Source organism: Oncorhynchus keta, chromosome 2, assembly GCF_023373465.1.
Source record: "Oncorhynchus keta strain PuntledgeMale-10-30-2019 chromosome 2, Oket_V2, whole genome shotgun sequence".
In the NCBI taxonomy this organism is placed as follows: Eukaryota; Metazoa; Chordata; class Actinopteri; order Salmoniformes; family Salmonidae; genus Oncorhynchus; species Oncorhynchus keta.
The window spans coordinates 71,246,929-71,262,157 of NC_068422.1; the positions used below are offsets into that span (position 1 = coordinate 71,246,929).

General features: G+C 43.8%; 1 protein-coding gene across 1 annotated transcript; it reads left to right on the top strand.

Annotated features, from left to right (window-relative positions):
* The first annotated feature begins 6,114 nt into the window (after positions 1-6,114).
* LOC118359910 (aspartate aminotransferase, mitochondrial-like) lies at positions 6,115-14,862 on the top strand. The gene is made up of 10 exons (XM_052482168.1): positions 6,115-6,285; positions 8,946-9,102; positions 11,102-11,230; positions 11,328-11,387; positions 11,640-11,801; positions 11,983-12,087; positions 12,312-12,462; positions 12,615-12,780; positions 12,923-13,073; positions 13,235-14,862. Exons 1-10 carry the CDS (start codon positions 6,203-6,205, stop codon positions 13,355-13,357), a joined length of 1,287 nt encoding a protein of 428 aa, XP_052338128.1. The 5' UTR covers positions 6,115-6,202; the 3' UTR covers positions 13,358-14,862.
* Positions 14,863-15,229: the final 367 nt, after the last annotated feature.

The following is a 15,229-nucleotide window of genomic DNA, read 5'->3' on the forward strand; positions in this document are numbered from 1 at the left end:
TGGAGGCTCCGGACTGGGAACCGTCGCTGGAGGCTCCGGACCTTGGATCATCTCTAGAGGCTCTGGGCCATGGATCATCACTAGAGGCTGCGGGCCATGGATCATCACTGGATGCTCCGGGCCATGGAACATCACTGGAGGCTCCGGGCCATGGATCATCATCGGAGGCTCCGGGCCATGGATCATCACTGGAGGCTTCGGGCCATGGACGACCATTGGAGGCTCCGGGCTACGGATCATCACTGGAGGCTTCGTGTGTGGAGCTGGCACAGGACCTACCAGGCTGGAGAGACACACTGGAGGCCGTGAGCATGGAGCATGGAAAAATCTAAATATGCATATATTTTAATTATCATACCAACTAACCCTATACCCAATTAAAACCCATCACTGTAACACTCGTCTTCGGAAGGAGTAGAACAAGGTGCAGCGAGCAAGGCGTACATCTTTCTTTTATTGATGACACCGAAAGAAAAAATAATAATAATGAAACGCACAGTTCTGTAGGGCTGTAAAGCAAAGGTACAAATACAAGATCCCACAAACTAAGGTGGAAAAAAGGCTGCCTAAGTATGATCCCCAATCAGAGACAATGATAGACAGCTGCCTCTGACTGGGAATCATACCCGTCCAACAAAGAAATAGAAAACCTAGATTGCCCACCCTAGTCACACCCTGAACTAACCAAATAGAGAATAAAAAGGCTCTTTAAGGTCAGGGTGTGACAATCACCTTATTCCACTACTTTAACCGTTGGCCTGAGAGGACGGGACACTACCACCCAACACACGCTGTAACTCTTCTGAAGTGAAATCTCATACCCCCAAGTACTTCTCTGCAGCTGCCATCACAACATATATTTTCTGTGATTTTACATTCCATTTCTGCAGTACAGTTGATGACATTGCTATGAACGCTAAGAAGCCAACCTTACTGAAGCATATACAGCGCATTCGGAAAGTATTCAGACCCCTTCCCCTTTTCCACATTTTGTTACGTTACTGCCTTATTCTAAAATGGATTAAATACGTTTTTTCCTCATCAATCTACACACAATGACAATTGAAAACAGGTTTTTAGAAATGTTTTCAAATGTATTACAAATAAAAAAACAGAAAAACCTTATTTACATAAGTATTCCGACCCTTTGCCATGAGACTCGAAATTAAGTTCAAGTGCATCCTTTTTCCATTGATTATCCTTGAGATTGTTCTACAACTTGATTGGAGTCCACCTGTGGTAAATTCAATTGATTGGACATGATTTGGAAAGGCTTCCAACTATCTAAAAAGGTTCCACAGTTCATAGGGCATGTCAGAGCAAAAACCAAGCCATGAGGTTGAAGGAATTGTCCGTAGAGCTCAGAGACAGGACTGTGTTGAGGCATAGATCTGGGGAAGGGTACCAAAAAATGTCTGCAGCATTGAAGGTCCCCAAGAACACAATGTCCTCCATCATTCTTAAATGGAAGAAGTTTGGAACCACCAAGACTTTTCCGCCCAGCCCAACTGAGCAATAGGGGTAGAAGTGCCTTGGTCAGAGAGGTAACCAAAAACTCGATGGTCAGAGCCAGAGCTCCAGAGTTCCTCTGTGAAGATGGGAGAACCTTCCAGAAGGACAACCATCTCTGCAGCACTCCACCAATTAGGCCTTTATGGTAGAGTGGCCAGATGGAAGCCACTCCTCAGTAAAAGACACATGACTCCCTGCTTAGAGTTTGCCAAAAGGCACCTAAAGGACTCTCAGACCATGATAAACAAGATTCTCTGGTCTGATGAAACCAAGATGGAATTCTTTGGCCTGATTGTCAAGTGTCACGTCTGGAGGAAACCTGGCACCATCCCTACAGTGAAGCATGGTGGTGGCAGCATCATGCTGCGGGATTTTTTACAGTGGCAGGGACTGAGAGACTAGTCAGGATAAAGGGAAAGATGAACGAAGCAAAGTACAGAGAGATCCTTGATGAAAACCTACTCTAGAGCGCTCAGGACCTCAGACTGGGGCTAAGGTTCAGCTTCCAACATGACAACGACCCTAAGCACACAGCCAAGACAACGCTGGAATTGCTTCGGGACAAGTCTCTGAATGTTCTTGAGTGGCCCAGCCAAAGCTCGGACTTGAACCCGATCGAACATCTCTGGAGAGACCTGAATATAGCTGTGCAGCAACGCTCCCCATAACTGATAACTGATATATCCTGACCTTTTTGCATAAACAACTCAAAAGGTTGACAGTGACTCCTCTATTTCACCACGCTTACCACCGGGTCTGCATCGCACCAATCGGCGGGTGTCACAAACAACAGGAATATTCAACTTCAATTGCTCCACCTCCACACTTAACGCCACCCCAGAAATCACTCCTTTCAATGATGCCCTGTTCCTAAGAGCAAAGCAAAAAACATATATTTACCCAAGTTGCCTCGCACGGAGCGCTTGTTCCCTCTGATGAAACATAAACAAACATTAAACGTCAACTTTGGGTCACCTTCACCAGCTCAACAGCACCCACTAACTTTTCTACCCAACCTGCAACCACCCATAGATCAGCCAAAAGGCCTGGTTCCGCCCTCTTCAAAAATATCACTCCTACTGGACAAAACGTATCTTTATCATAACCATGTCCATTAATGTAGGCTCCGAGCCTGTCAGAAGACCTTCTACTCCCTTCATTTCACCTCCAGAGCTCGAAGTGGCGTCCGGCTCACTCTGTTTGAACTTGGCACCAATCTTCATCGACATACCCTCTCCCTTGTTATTGCTAGCTTCAACAGATTCAAGCCCATTCTCTGCACCACCCTCAGTCTTTTCAACCTCCTCTCTCTTTACCTCCAATCCTCCTCCCTTGACCAATTACCTGACTCCTTCTGAAAATATACAACTTTTTCAAGCCAGAATCTCTTTTTAGCCTCCTCGAGAGACATGCTAAGCCATGTACTCCCTCCACTTCAAACACACTACTCTTCTACAGTGGCGATTGAATTTATTCACCCCCGTCCATTTGGTGGCGGCATACAACTCTAACATTTGTTGGCGGACCGCTAAAATACCATAGAAGAAGAAGACCTGAGCACTTTCCCCCTGGCTTTACAAGTGGGATGCATTGTTGAGCTCTACATCCTGAGGAGTTCATGCTGATTGTATGAAGATTGTGACAGCCGGTTAAATGGCGTCACTTGACAAGGCAATAACAAGATGTATGTCAGGAGAAGTGCAGTATTATCATAAGGAGAGTTATACCTGGAATACGGAGGAGGAATGGAGGGGAAAAAAGAGCCAGAGGAGGTCTAAGAGAGAGAGGGAGGAAGAGGGTGAGCTTGAGTCGGTTAAAAATGGAGGAAAAAGGGAGATGGTTTGTTAAAGAATGTAAATGTAAATGTAAATGTAAATGTTAAAGAAGAATGGTAGAAAGTGTAAGCAGAGTGAGTTGAAGACAGGAGGAGAAATGGAAGTGAATGAGGGTGAAGTATTGGAGGTGGTAGGTGTGGGGAAGTTCTCGGAGCCTGAGGCTTGCACCGATGGTCAGGATAAAGATGAGTCTGTGACAGTAGGAGTGAAGTTTTTGGAAAAAGTGGGCCCTTGCTTTTTGGCTGATCCATTTGATGTTTCAGGGTAGGTGAAAACAGAGTTGGGTGCTGTGGAATTGGTGAGGGTAACCAGATGTGGTCTTCTGCTGGCCAGAGGGAGCAGGCGCTCCGTGTTAAACGAATGGGGGCAAGAGATGTGAATTGTGAAAAGGGTGCCATTGAAAGTAGTGATTTCTGGGGTAGCAGTAAATGTGAAAGCTGACCAACTGAAGGGGAAGATTCCCGGTGTATGTGATGCTCGTTGTTTGGTGTGTCGCAGACAGCGTGGCGTGAGGGAGTCATTGTCTGTACTTTTGAGTTTTGGTGTTGAGTCTTTGCCCGACAAGTGATGTTAGGATATATGAGTTATCCTGTACTAGCTTTTGTGCCGACTACATTACGTTGTTACAGGTGTCAAGCTCATGGGCATGTGAGGCAGTGAAGAAAGTAGAGGAAGAGCGGTCAAGGGGGAGGGATCCTGAGAAGAGTGGTGTGAGTAGTAGATGTGTACCAGTATAGCGGGATAAAACAACAAGTGATATATGTTTCAGTAAGATTGGATTTTTGCCCTTTATAGTAATGGTTATCCACTGTACTGCAGGGATAGAACGTAATTTGCACAAAATAGAGATTGTGGTAGCAGCTGTAGAGAGGTATTTGGGTGTGCGAGTTATGACATCAGAAGAATTACATGGTGTGTTAAGTGGTGGTGTCCCATCCTTTCAGGCTGTTGGCCTGAAGTCGCACTAAATATATTTAAATAGTGGACTATGGTATTTATTAATACTTTTTGTGAGTGTAGTGTTAGATGGCAAGGTATTTGTTGAATAATTTTGAGTATACACTGCTCAAAAAAATAAAGGGAACACTTAAACAACACAATGTAACTCCAAGTCAATCACACTTCTGTGAAATCAAACTGTCCATTTAGGAAGCAACACTGATCGACAATACATTTCACATGCTAGTGTGCAAATGGAATAGACAACAGGTGGAAATTATAGGCAATTAGCAAGACACCCCCAGTAAAGGAGTGGTTCTGCAGGTGGTGACCACAGACCACTTCTCAGTTCCTATGCTTCCTGGCTGATGTTTTGGTCACTTTTGAATGCTGGCGGTGCTTTCACTCTAGTGGTAGCATGAGATGGACTCTACAACCCACACAAGTGGCTCAGATAGTGCAGCTCATCCAGGATGGCACATCAATGTGAGCTGTGGCAAGAAGGTTTGCTGTGTCTGTCAGCGTAGTGTCCAGAGCATGGAGGCGGTACCAGGAGACAGGCCAGTACATCAGGAGACGTGGAGGAGGCCATAGGAGGGCAACAACCCAGCAGCAGGACCGCTACCTCCGCCTTTGTGCAAGGAGGAGCAGGAGGAGCACTGCCAGAGCCCTGCAAAATTACCTCCAGCAGGCCACAAATGTGCATGTGTCTGCTCAAACGGTCAGAAACAGACTCCATGAGGGTGGTATGAGGGCCTGACGTCCACAGGTGGGGGTTGTGCTTACAGTCCAACACCGTGCAGGACGTTTGGCATTTGCCAGAGAACACCAAGATATGCAAATTCGCCACTGGCGCCCTGTGCTCTTCACAGATGAAAGCAGGTTCACACTGAGCACATGTGACAGACATGACAGAGTCTGGAGATGCTGTGGAGAACGTTCTGCTGCCTGCAACATCCTCCAGCATGACTGGTTTGGCGGTGGGTCAGTCATGGTGTGGGGTGGCATTTCTTTGGGGGGGCCGCACAGCCCTCCATGTGCTCACCAGAGGTAGCCTGACTGCCATTAGGTACCGAGATGAGATCCTCAGACCCCTTGTGAGACCATATGCTGGTGCAGTTGGCCCTGGGTTCCTCCTAATGCAAGACAATGCTAGACCTCATGTGGCTGGAGTGTGTCAGCAGTTCCTGCAAGAGGAATTCATTGATGCTATGGACTGGCCCGCCCATTCGCCAGACCTGAATCCAATTGAGCACATCTGGGACATCATGTCTCGCTCCATCCACCAATGCCACGTTGCACCACAGACTGTCCAAGAGTTGGCAGATGCTTTTGTCCAGGTCTGGGAGGAGATCCCTCAGGAGACCATCCTCCACCTCATCAGGAGCATGCCCAGGCGTTGTAGGGAGGTCATACAGGCACGTGGAGGCCACACACACTACTGAGCCTAATTTTGACTTGTTTTAAGGACATGACATCAAAGTTGGATCAGCCTGTAGTGTGGTTTTCCACTTTAATTTTGAGTGTGACTCCAAATCCAGACCTCCATGGGTTGTTGATACATTTGATTTCCATTGATCATTTTTGTGTGATTTTGTTGTCAGCACATTCAACTATGTAAAGAAAAAAGTATTTAATAAGAATATTTCATTCATTCAGATCTAGGATGTGGTATTTTAGTGTTCACTTTATTTGTTTGAGCATTGTATATATATTATTATTATTATTATATATATATTTTTTTGAAGGATAAAGGAGTTATACTCCAGTCTAGTAGGTGGCGGTAATGCAACATTTATCCGACGCCAACCGCAGTTAAACCTCATCGAAGAAGAAAGAAGCTTGTGTGCCTGTTATCCCTCGGATTCATATGCTCACTCTTTGCTTTTCCTGCCATTTTGCGCCTCGACTCAACCATGTCTCTGTTGAAGTCCGGCAAGGTGATCTCCAGTATTGGGACTTTCTCCCCGTCCCTGGGAGTTTTGTCTACACGTAACAGGTAATACCAGACATGCAATATCTGCACTGTCGTGTCTGACACGTAGCTACTTTGGTAGTTTTCCATTGAATGAATAGCTAGCAGCACTTAGTTAGCTAGCTAGCCATGCCGCAATGACTCAAGTGGCCTAACTTCAAGTTTACTGAATGGGGTCCGAAGCGGTCATGCACTTACGTCTCTCACCGTCGTTTAGCTATCTACCTAATATTTAAATTGCATTTGCTAACTGACTGAAACTCGCATTCATCCATCCGTCGCCTGTCGTGACTGACATTTCCCGTTCATATCTTTGGGTTTAGTCAAGTCATACTTTGTAGACTTCAAGGCTCAACCAGTTCACTGACAGTCGAACTTCGCAAGGTTACTTTCCAACTATGGATACTGATACTGTTATTTGGTGGCTCTGTAAAAATATTACTCAGATTTCAGTGGCAGACAATCTGTATGTTGTCAACATATCATAATTTTAATTTCACGGGAATGATCACTATTATTCAATTATTTTTTATATTTTAGGGTCGCAGTGCGGGCCCCCTTTTGAGATTCGACATATTTTCTCGGTTTGATCTCCCTCGCATACCGTAACTCCCCAATTCTAGCGTGATCATTGGTTATCGTGTGCAGGCCCCTGGTCGTTGATTGGCCACGGGATGTCCCGGTTTCTACTGAGATGTGACGACAGTAACCGGTGTCCTTTCTCTCTCCTTTTGGAGGGCAAACTCTGTTTCTCACGTATTAAGATACCGCTTCACATATCTGGAAAACAGGCTGTGTTCGAAAAGCATCACCAAATACACTCTGCATCACTGTCGGGTTTTGTTAGAAGACCGTGCGCGGCGTTACATTATTCTCATTCAAATTATATTATATCGTTCTGTATGCAAGTGCATTTTAGTCCATTAGCAGGCTAAATTCAAGTCTGTGACTCAACATTGGATGGCCCCTCATTGGTGCTGTCATAGTGGCATAAATAGGACTCAGTCACTGTACTCCCTGGCCTATGAAGTGTTTACCAAGCATATTTATGTTTGCGCGACATCTCACATGTTAAAATGTACTGGTTCTGTGTGTATGTAGTTCGCACATACTGCTGATAATAGTATCACTATGCACCAGTGGGTAGGCTGATAATATGCCCAGGTTTTTCTCACTCTCACTTTCTCACAAGTATTCATATTTGTTATCAGTTTTACTGATTGAGGATCTGATTTTAATGTGCAGTCCCAATGTTTCTGACCAGCTGAGTGTTCAATTTTAGTCACCTGGAATCTTTTTGATTTTGGACAATGGGTGTTCTATAAGGATGTTCTATAATGCTATGTAAACAGGCTCTATGACAGGTGACTGTTCAGTGTGTTCCCTAAAACTCGATGTGGGTGTCATGTCATCATTCTTGTCTATATTCTCATGATGCGATCTTGGCGTTGCTGCCCTTTGCGAAGCATTCGGCTCTAGGTATTGCTGTGATTTCCAGGGTGTTTGAACACAACCGTTGAACCTGAATTTCATTGAGCTGCAGAGTGTCACTGCTCACGTCATAGTGGCTCACCACTACATTGACATATCAAAACATACTACTGTACCAGTGTGCACTGGTGAGTAGCATCAGACACAACACGGTTTTAGTGAGTTCATTCTTACAGAAGGCTCCAATAGAAATGTATGCTGTCTAAAACACATGTGATTCTATGTTGGGAGTCTTGCTGTGAACTTAGATTTTTTTCCCATGCAATGTTCTAAATGGATCTCTAGTTCAGCCCCAGCAGGCCTATAGCCTCCAGTACAGCAGTGGGAGGAATGTGTAAGATTAGAGGCCCTGCTTGCCCCTCTTTCAGAGGTCATGTGGAAGAGGTCAGGGGCAAGGTCGTGTGTGTGTAATTATATTAGTTCCTGAACTGGGCCCCTGCTAATTTTCTGTTCTTTCCTCCTCATAAGACACATTCCATACAAGGGGAGAGAATCGTTTTGTGTGTGAGAGCATATGTTTGCAGTGCCTGACCTTCGTGTGTGTGGCTGTGGAAAGGGAAGTGTAAAGTATTGGATGGATAATCAGCTTGGTGGGGTCAGTGTGAAAGGAAGACCAGGCTGTAATGACCGGATCCAAAGATATGATGAATGAATGTGTTCTGAATTTCAAAGAACCAATCGTTGCCTTTGTTTCAACCACCCTCCCCTGCCCTTTAGAGCTGTCATTCTGGTAGTGTAGTGGCGATGGAGAGAGATGTTCATGTATTTAGTGCAGTACATCTCCCTTTTATTGACTCCCCCTAATGCCATCCAATCCGGGCCCTTCACCTCGACAGACTTCAGCTGTTTGTAGTGGTGATTTTGTAGTGTGTGTGTGGCTTTTCGCTGTGCAGGGACTGGGGGTTGACCAGGCATTCACCAGGTCATAGTCCAGAGTGTTGGTCTACTGTGGGTGGTTGGTGCTACTCTCCTCTGGTTGGATGAGAGCAACTGTTTCTTGAGTAGAGTATAGAACTGTTTACTGTTGTGTTTTAGTCTTTTATTTTAAGTCTAGTTTCTTGGAGAGATATATAAGCCTACACTGAGTGATTAGAAAAATAAACTTGTCCACTATGAAACAAATAAGAACACAAGTCTGCAAAATGATAAATTAAGCTGCTTCTGTTTGTTTCTCCCCCTCCCATCTGTTGCAGTTCATGGTGGGGTGGAGTGCAGATGGGCCCCCCTGACCCCATCCTGGGCGTGTCAGAGGCCTTCAAGAGGGACACCAGTCCGAAGAAGATGAACCTGGGGGTGGGGGCCTACAGGGACGACCACGGCAAACCATTTGTGCTCGATTGTGTCCGTAAGGTAGGAATACCATGACAACCAGTGTAACTACCCAAGCTTTCACACACACACACAGGGACAAGATAACTATCCCCAGTATCACCCAGCCATTCATATTGAGGCTCACTCCTCAGAGGAAAGGTGAGTAGCTACGCCGGCTCTTATTGTTTTGTAATCCTGGGCTCAGCATTGGGGAAAGGCTAATCCAGTCACACGGCTACTAGCCCTTTTATGTAAGAACCGGATCAGTTACACGTAGAAGCATGAAGAAGGTGGTTTCATGTTTTTGAGCTGATTCTCACTATACAAGCTTTTGTGTAGTTGCGGGCCTGTGTTTCTGTGTGTTTCTGATGCTTGAAGCATTGCGAAGAGCTGCTGGCAAAACGCACTAAAGTACTGTTTGAATGAATGCTTACGAGTCTGCTGCTGCCTACCATCGCTCAGTCAGACTGCTCTATCAAATCATAAACTTAATTATAACACACATAATAACACACAGAAACACAAGCCTTTGGTCATTAATATGGTCGAATCCGGAAACTATAATTTCGAAAACAAAACGTTTATTCTTTCAGTGAAATGCGGAACCGTTCCTTATTTTATCTAACGGGTGGCATCCATAAGTCTAAATATTCCTGTTACATTGTACAACCTTCAATGTTGTCATAGTTACGTACAATTCTGGCAAATTCTTTCGCAACGAGCCATGTGGCCCAAACTGCTGCATATACCCTGACTCTGTGTGCAATGAAAGCAAGAGAAGTGACACAATTTCACCTGGTTAATATTGCCTGCTAACCTGGATTTTTTTTTATTTTTATTTTTTTAATATTTTTTTTTAGTTAAATATGCAGGTTTAAAAATATATACTTCTGTGTATTGATTTTAAGAAAGGCATTGTTTATGGTTAGGTAGAGTAGTGCAACGATTGCTTTTTTCCCCGCAAATTTGCTTTTGTTAAATCATCCCCCGTTTGGAAAAGTTGGCTGTCTTTGTTAGGAAGTAATAGTCTTCACACAGTTCGCAACGAGCCGGGCGGCCCAAACTGCTGCATATACCCTGACTCTGTTGCAAGAGAAGTGACACAATTTCCCTAGTTAAAATAAATTTATGTTAGCAGGCAATATTAACTAAATATGCAGGTTTAAAAATATATACTTGTGTATTGATGTTTATGGTTAGGTACACGTTGGAGCAATGACAGTCCTTTTTTGCAAATGCGCACTGCATCGATGATATGCAACGCAGGACACGCTAGATAACTACACATGGTTGATGATATTACTAGTTTAAATGGTGATTTATGATTGATTGATTTTGTGTTTTACAAGATAAGTTTAATGCTAGCAAGCAACTTACCTTGGCTTCTTACTGCATTCGCATAACAGGCAGGCTCCTCGTGGAGTGCAATGTAAAGGCAGGTGGTTAGAGCGGTAGACTAGTTAACTGTAAGGTTGCAAGATTGAATCCCCGAGCTGACATGGTAAAAATCTGTCATTCTGCCCCTGAACAAGGCAGTTAACTCAACGTTCCTAGGCCATCATGGAAAATAAGAATGTGTTCTTAACCGACTTGCCTAGTTAAATAAAGGTGAAAAAAAAAAAGATTTCCGATTGTTATGAAAACTTGAAATCGGCCCTAATTAATCGGCCATTCCGATTAATCGGTCGACCTCTAATTTCTGCACGATCATCCTGAGCTTAACTCAAATAATGTATACCTATATTGAATCTCTATTACTGTGTGGATGTGTTTGCGCATACTTTTTGTATGTAAGTTTGAGGTGCAGGCTCCAGCAGACCCATGTGTTAGACATCAACATTATTTCTGCATAGTCGTTCTGAGCTCCGCTCATACAGCCCTGCTAAACCCCAGCTGTGTGTGTGTTACGCTATTAGCTCTGATTTGTCAGGGCTTTGGATCAGTCATGAAGTGGATGCTGAGAAAATGTCATCATTAAAAACCTTTCTACTTCCCCTCCCACTCACTATTTCTCTACCATCATCCCGACCCTCTCCAGGCAGAGGCTCTGATTTCTTCCAAGCAGTTGGATAAGGAGTATCTGGCCATCGGTGGTCTGGCGGACTTCACCAAGTCCTGCGCTCTGCTAGCCCTGGGGGCTGACAGTGAGGTCCTCAAGAGTGGCAGGGTGAGTGGATGTGTGGGTGGTAGCTTGGAAGCACATTTGCTGTCGGTGTGTTCAGTGAACGATAGAAATGCTATTAACATCTCTCTCCTCTCTTCAGAACATCACTGTCCAGACCATCTCAGGAACCGGCTCACTGTGCATCGGAGCCAACTTCCTGGTAAAGACCCACCTCTCTTAGCAGCTCAACAGGAAGAGAGTGAATGCACTTACACTGCCACGGTTGCATTTGGGCCCTTAGCCCCCTAGAACAGTGCACCAGCCTATACATGCCTGAAACGAGTGCCTTCTCTATAATATATATGCATTACAAATGATTCTATGTGTTCTATGAAACAATAATTTCTTCATACCGGTAGTACTGCGGAGTGTGTATGGTGTCAGTCAGTTAATTCCTTATATTTTTCTCTAGTCTCGTTTCCACAGTGCGTCCCGTGACGTGTACCTGCCCAAGCCATCCTGGGGGAACCACACACCCATCTTCAGAGATGCTGGCATGCAGCTGAAAGCCTACCGCTACTACGACCCCTCTACCTGCGGCTTCGACTTCAACGGGGCGCTCGATGACATCTCTGTGAGAGAGGGATGGGAAAGGGGGGGTTGTATGATTCCACACTGACATGGAGGACCATTACCACGTCTTGTGATCTGTTTTTATATTATGTTGACTTTATAAGGTTAAGGTGTGGGGGTCTATTTCCGTCATGAGAATCTGATTTGAATGTTAGTGTAACACTATTTTCCATCTGATACAGAAAATGCCAGAGAAGAGTGTGATCATGCTGCATGCCTGTGCCCATAACCCCACCGGTGTGGACCCCAAACCTGAGCAGTGGAAAGAGATCGCTGACCTAGTGAAGGTGAGTGTGCTTACCATAGATATGAAATACCTCAATGGTGATTTCTCTGTAAAGGCCCTAACTAGCTAAAGTCTCTGTCAGTATTGGGACTCTACTGCTGAAGAGCTTTACTGCCCAGTGCCTACAGGTGTTTTGTGTGAAGTCTGGCACAGTAAAGATGTCAGTCAACTATTTACACACACGGTCCTAATAATAACTCCTCCCCTGTTCTGCTGTTCCTTCAGAAAAGGGACCTGTTGGTGTTCTTTGACATGGCCTACCAGGGCTTTGCCAGTGGAGATATTGATCGTGATGCCTGGGCTGTTCGTCACTTCATCGAGCAGGGCCACAACATTATCCTGTCGCAGTCGTTCGCTAAGAACATGGGCCTCTACGGTCGGTCTTATATATATATATATATATATATATATATATATTACACAAAATCTATATATATATTACACAAAATCTATGGTAATGACATAGTAGAAGGGTAAAAAAAAAAAAAACTCCCACCGGTATGGTATCTTACCCATGTGTTTTGACAGGTGAGCGAGTGGGAGGGTTCACTGTGGTGTGTAACGATGCCGAGGAAGTTAAGAGGGTGGAGTCTCAGCTGAAGATTCTGATCCGGCCAATCTACTCCAACCCTCCAATGAATGGAGCCAGAATCGCTGCCACTATTCTCAATACACCAGACCTTTATAAAATATGGTAAGTATGATGCTGTGATTTTATAATCTAGCTGACTGCCTAGGAAGGTATCCGAGTTCTCTTTGGAGTAGTCTCCTGTCTCTACACACAACTTCCATTCTGTTTCCTCATCAATCCCCCTGATTAACCTCTCTCTACACAGGTTGGGGGAGGTCCACGGCATGGCCAACCGCATCATCAAGATGAGGGAGCAGCTGGCGGCCAACCTGAAGAGTGAGGGCTCCAATCACAACTGGCAGCATGTCATCGACCAAATAGGCATGTTCTGCTTCACAGGCCTCAAGCCTGAACAGGTACACACAAACGACCACACCCACTCTTTATATCCACACCTGTACCTTATAACCTTATGACATTTATTCTATTCATGCTGGTCATATTCATCAGTTGGAATTAAGTTCTAGTATAATGATAAATTGCGTTGACTCCAGGTGTTTGTGTGTGTCTACCCCAGGTTGAGCGTCTGACTAAGGAGTTTTCAGTATACATGACCAAAGATGGTAGAATCTCCATGGCAGGTGTCACCTCCGGTAACGTGGGATACCTAGCGCATGGAATCCACGCTGTCACTAAGTAAAAAGGAGAGTGCTGGGAGAAACAGTGGGGCACGGTGGCGCTGGACACAATCCTTAACAAAATAATAATGCCCACTCCACCCACCCCTTACAGAGGAGCTGGACATTCTTTAAGACTGTAAATTGTTCAACTTTGACCTCAACAACGAGGCCACCATGTCAAAGGTTGTTTAGTGATGGTCCAATGATCTGCCCTACATTTGACAAAAGGTCTGATGTCTGTCTTCTACGCTTATTTATTATATGTCAAAGTTTAATATTAATGAACTTAATAAAGGGCTTAATAATGACAGGTTAATATTCTCTTTTAAACCTGCTCTGCCTGCTGTGGTCCAAATTGCTGTCAGGCTACAGATGAGTTCACCAACACTTAGGTTCTGTTGTGTGTATGAACTGTGAACTCTTGTGTCATTGCATATTTTATGTAGGATGTGGAAGTTAAACTTTGCCTCAACACCAGTATTGTAGCAGAAAACTCAGCATTTCCAGATAACAATTAGTTAAAAGATTGTCTGGAACTACTTTTAGATGAGATACGGTAATTTATGTTTTAATGTGCTTTAGAAATGGTCAATGTATGATCATTCTGTCCTTTCACTCAGCCTCTCTTGCATTATCTTGTCTTCCCATATTCAATATAAATAATTATATTTCTGTACAAGTTTTGTGCTTTTTGCACGAAGAGCAGGGTCTATTGCGTTTTTGTTAAGTGTTGATGAGTGAGCAGTCAGCCAGCCAGTCTTAAATGCCCACTGATTGTCCCTCTAACCCCCCCAAGCACTTGGTTTATGAGGTTTTAAAGGTGCATTATACAGAAATCGCTCTTCCATTTCCTGGTTGCTAAAATTCTAATAGTTAACCTAATTTAAGTTTGACAAAACAAGTAATGTGTAGAGAATCATTGTACCATCTAAACCGCTGTGAAGTATATCTTAAATAACCAAAAGTGTTGTAATTTCAGCTGGTGTACCAAACAAAGTAAGATGCAAAAATGAAACTTTGGTAAGCAGAACACAGAACAGATCTACTGTTTCTTAGACTTGTTTTCAATGACTTCTCTATAACTTAACATTTCTATGTGAATTTGGTCCAAAAAGTTACAAATTGCAGCTTTGAAAGGATAGACTGTCCTATGATGGTGCTCTTGTATTTCCACAAGAAAAGGCATTTCACAAGTGTTATTTGGGTCACTGGGCGACTCCTATCCCCTCCTTTTCAGAACCAAGAGGTTATAGAACTTCTATATATGTATATGTATGTATATATATATGTATGAAAGTTGTATAGACCAGTGTTTTGCTCTAATGGTCAGCCTTCAAACATTTTCTCTGTGTGTGTCTTTCTGATTGTAGCAAGACAGATTGTGCAGGTAAAATCACCTTTCTGCTGTCTACTCATGAAGATGAATCTTCTCTGACACCATGTTCGGGTTAGAGCGAAGTAATAAAACGATATGGAGCATAAGTTGTCTCTCTGAACAATTAATAAATATCTATAATTGAAACAACTGGGCTTATTTTGTAGTTCTTTCTAAAAAATAATATTGTCAAACTAAATGTAATAAACTGAACTGATACCGTTGGACTACAGCAGTGATTTCCCAACCTTTTTAAGTTACTGTACCACCAACAAAATTTTGCTCTGGCCGGAGTACCCCTGGTTGGGAACCACTGGACTAGTGTAGGACTTGATTTTACTTATTTATTAGACACAAATCAAATTTTATTTGTCACATACACATGGTTAGCAGATGTTAATGCGAGTGTAGCGAAATGCTTGTGCTTCTAGTTCCAACAATGCAGTAATAACCAACGAATAATCTAACCTAACAATTCCACAACTACTACCTTATACACAAGTTTAAAGGGATAAAG